Source organism: Nicotiana sylvestris, chromosome 5, assembly GCF_000393655.2.
Source record: "Nicotiana sylvestris chromosome 5, ASM39365v2, whole genome shotgun sequence".
NCBI lineage: Eukaryota > Viridiplantae > Streptophyta > Magnoliopsida > Solanales > Solanaceae > Nicotiana > Nicotiana sylvestris.
Window position 1 is genome coordinate 66,094,310 of NC_091061.1, and position 2,371 is coordinate 66,096,680.

At 37.7% G+C, this 2,371-nt stretch overlaps 1 protein-coding gene across 1 annotated transcript; it reads right to left on the bottom strand.

Annotated features, from left to right (window-relative positions):
* Positions 1–1,159: 1,159 nt before the first annotated feature.
* On the bottom strand, positions 1,160–2,371 carry LOC138868760 (uncharacterized). Its single transcript, XM_070146330.1, has 2 exons — positions 2,069–2,371; positions 1,160–1,984 (listed from the first exon to the last, which is right to left on the bottom strand). The coding sequence occupies exons 1-2, from the start codon at positions 2,369–2,371 to the stop codon at positions 1,160–1,162; spliced, it is 1,128 nt and encodes a 375-aa protein (XP_070002431.1).

Here is a 2,371-nt window from a genome sequence, read left to right on the forward strand (position 1 = left end):
CGTAATATTGCAGCCAAGGGAGCATATGAGCTGGAGACAATGGATGGCAAGATACTACCTTCACATTGGAATGTTGTTCATTTGAAGAGAAACTATTTCTAAGAAACACCCACGGTCAGGTATCACTATTTCAAATTTAATTTTTGAATTGTTAAAATTTTATTAACAATTTTAGATAATAGGCAAAAAACTAACCCTTACCAAATCATGAGTCACAACCTATAAGGCACATGGAATAACCTAAAATTCCTGGCCTAGGGTTACAATTAATCTAATAGAAATTCATACGGGTTAAGCAGTCTTCATCTAAAATCGCATCTCCGAGTCCCGTATGTTTTTCTTTTTCAGGAAAAGGACCAAATGAGAGAATCTATCAAGTGCTCGAGGCTTCATACTTCAACACTCAAACACTTGGGGGACTACATAATATACACATATATGTATAAAAGAGGCAAAGAAGATTAAGAAAAATCGAGCCTAAAAGAGTCAAGTGCAAAGTAAAAGTCATAAGGTCACGAGATGAAGCCACGATCTAAGGCTAAAGAAAAACCTCACTATAGTTAGGGTAAACGCTATGTACTAAAACGGGTTATAAGAGAAAACCCCGTTTCTATTATTCTTCTTTTGAAAAAATCTGTTACAAGAAAAACAGTTACGAGAAAGTTATAGATGTAATTCAAATACATGTAAAGTATTATTCAAAACTTGTCAAAGTTATTTCAAAGAAACATGTGTGTTCCTATTTCTTTTATCGTATGATAACACCATTATGAAGTTGAGACGTCTTCTTCATTAAGTGTCGAAATATAAAAGGGCCCTCTTTTATGAAACTCATGTTTAATTAGTTAGTCATGAGATTAACATAAGCATTTTCGAAGAACAAAAATGTGAATTACTCTATAATTCCTTAAAAATAAAGGCAAGAATAAAGTTGACAGAAGTTTAAGATAATAACATGAAAAACTTCTTAATATCTAAAAACTGAAGACTAAGTACGAACTTAGTCATAAAGCTATGAAATTATTTATACAAATTTCCCCATAAAAGACATGGGGACTTGTGTTTCCAAATCCAACCCTCAAATAAAGCTAAGGGTTTGATTACAATTTTCCAAAATAAAAACAAAAAACAAAATCATTTAAATGATTAAAACTGCTCACTAAGAAGTTTGCGAAACTAAACCAGGAGCATCAATAGCAGTGGGCTCAATTTGGGCAGGTGCATCAACAGATGTGGTTTCAACTTGGCTTGCAGCAACAGGAAAGATTGGGCTTGAAAGAGTTGGGATACCCATATCAGCTTCAACATTTACGGGAGCTTCAACCACGGGAGAAGGGAAGTCCTGAGTTTGCTGAGCTTTTTCAATGGTTTCATTGATCTTAGCTAACTCTGACTCCAGGTTGAAGTTTTCTTGGCTAGCTTCAATTAGGGTATCTCGACGAGAATTCAAAAATGCCCAACTTATCTCAATAGCAGATTTTTCTTCAAGGGTCTCATAATCCTTTTCCCAAACAGCAATCTCATTCTTTAGCTCTTCGTATTCAGCCAAGGCGGAGTTGTAAGAAGCTTGAAGAGAGGCATGGGAGCTCTCTGAAGCACGAACCTTGTCAGCCGAGACTCGAAGTTCTTCTTGTGCTTGAGTTAAGCTTTGCACGAGATCCCCAGCGTAAACTTCTTTTTGACTCAAAAGAGCCTTCAACTCTCTGTTCTCTTCGCTGGCTTTAGATTGTTGCTCTGAAAAAGAAGATTCGAGACGTTCTTTGTCTTTTTCTGCTTGGCTTGAGGAAACCTTTGCAACCGCTAACTCTGAAGTTAAAGCTCGCATCTGCTGTTCTAGGGTACTCTTGCCTTCTTGTAAATCTTCCATATCAATTTGTGCACTCTCAAATTGTTCCTTCCAATTGATCGCCTCCAATTGGGAATCACGTGTTACCTTCTCCAAGAGAGGGATTCTGCTCATCATTTCTGTGCCGATAAGATTGGCCTAAAAAAAGGAAAGGAAATAAGAATATAAGAATCCCAAAGATAAAAAAAATTATAAGGTAAAGAAGGGAGAGAAGGAAAGTACCTCCAAAGTGGCATGCACGATATCATTCATTAGAGTCGGGGAACTATGGCTTTCCAGCTTTGCTTTTTCAATTGGACCGATTAAAGGTTCCAGCCATACGTCTGCCTGACCTGACTTCCTCAAAAGGCTGCTATCAGCAGGAACTTCAATGGTTACCCTCCTCATAGTGGCACTTCTACTTGAAGAGCTCGCTTCCGTATGGTGAACGATAGGAGGGCGAGTTGTTGAAGGAGGAGAGGTAGAGGAAGTGAAAACAGTAGAAGAAGTAACAGAAACAGCTGGGGCTGGTAAGGAAGGAATCAT